The 888-nt window shown below is 68.1% G+C and overlaps 1 protein-coding gene across 1 annotated transcript in view; it reads left to right on the top strand.

Moving 5' to 3' along the window:
• Positions 1 to 9: 9 nt before the first annotated feature.
• PRSS8 (protease, serine, 8) overlaps positions 10 to 888 on the top strand; it is a gene marked incomplete at its 5' end in the record, with an annotated part of 1,072 nt that continues 193 nt past the window's right edge. Inside the window, 3 exons of the mRNA XM_010573982.1 lie at positions 10 to 304; positions 569 to 726; positions 806 to 880. Of these exons, the coding sequence (XP_010572284.1) occupies positions 10 to 304; positions 569 to 726; positions 806 to 880 (528 nt within the window). The remainder of the gene's footprint in view (positions 305 to 568; positions 727 to 805; positions 881 to 888) is intronic.

Genomic DNA, 888 nt, shown 5'->3' with positions numbered 1-888 from the left:
TCCCCTTACAGGGAGAACCCCCTCTCCGAATACCGGGTGACGCTGGGGGCCCTCCAGCTCCTGTCCCCCCCCGCCGACGCCCAAGTGAGGCGGGTGGCCGCCGTCACCCGCCACCCCGCTTACCGCGACGGCGACGTCAACGAGGCGCACGGTGACGTCGCCGGGGACCTCGCTTTGGCGCGCTTGGACCCCCCCGCCACCCCCACCCGGCTGGTGCGCCCAATTTGCCTGCCCGGTCCTGCCGTCCGCTTTCCCCCCGGCACCAACTGCACCGTCACTGGATGGGGGGACGTCCACACCGCTGGTCAGTGTCACCCAGGAATTATTTTTTTTTTTGGGGTTGGGGGAACGACACACGGGGACGGTTGTCCCTGTCAGCACCGACGTGGTCTTGGTGACACCGGTGTCGCCGAGTTTGGTGACCCTGCTGACACCTCCAGGGGGGCGGTTTTTGGGACAGGTAGAGGGGAACGCTGTTGTCACCGGTCGCGGTGCCAGAGCTTTGGGGTGTTGAGGGACAAGTTGGGGTCACCCTCATCACCGCGGTGCGTCCCCCCCTTTGCCGCAGGTCCCCTGCCGCCCCCCAAAACGCTGCAGCAGCTGGAGGTGCCCCTCCTCAGCCACCGGCATTGCCGCTGCCTTTACGCGGAGACAGCCGGCGCGGGGACGCCCGCGGGGGACACGCTCTGCGCCGGTTTCCCCCAGGGACAACGCGACGCCTGCCAGGTGGGTACCACCGTCGAGGGTGACGAGGGAATTTTCGGTATCGCCACGTCCCTCTTCATCCTCTTCCCCGTCCCCGCAGGGTGATTCCGGGGGTCCCCTCTCTTGCCGGGTGGGCGACATTTGGCTACTGGCGGGGGGGGTAAGCTGGGGGGAGGCCTGCGG

This window comes from Haliaeetus leucocephalus, unplaced genomic scaffold (assembly GCF_000737465.1).
Source record: "Haliaeetus leucocephalus isolate CR32 unplaced genomic scaffold, Haliaeetus_leucocephalus-4.0 Scaffold404, whole genome shotgun sequence".
Classification (NCBI taxonomy): domain Eukaryota; kingdom Metazoa; phylum Chordata; class Aves; order Accipitriformes; family Accipitridae; genus Haliaeetus; species Haliaeetus leucocephalus.
The sequence above is the reverse complement of the archived record's forward strand: the minus strand, read 5'-3'. Positions and strand labels throughout refer to the sequence as shown.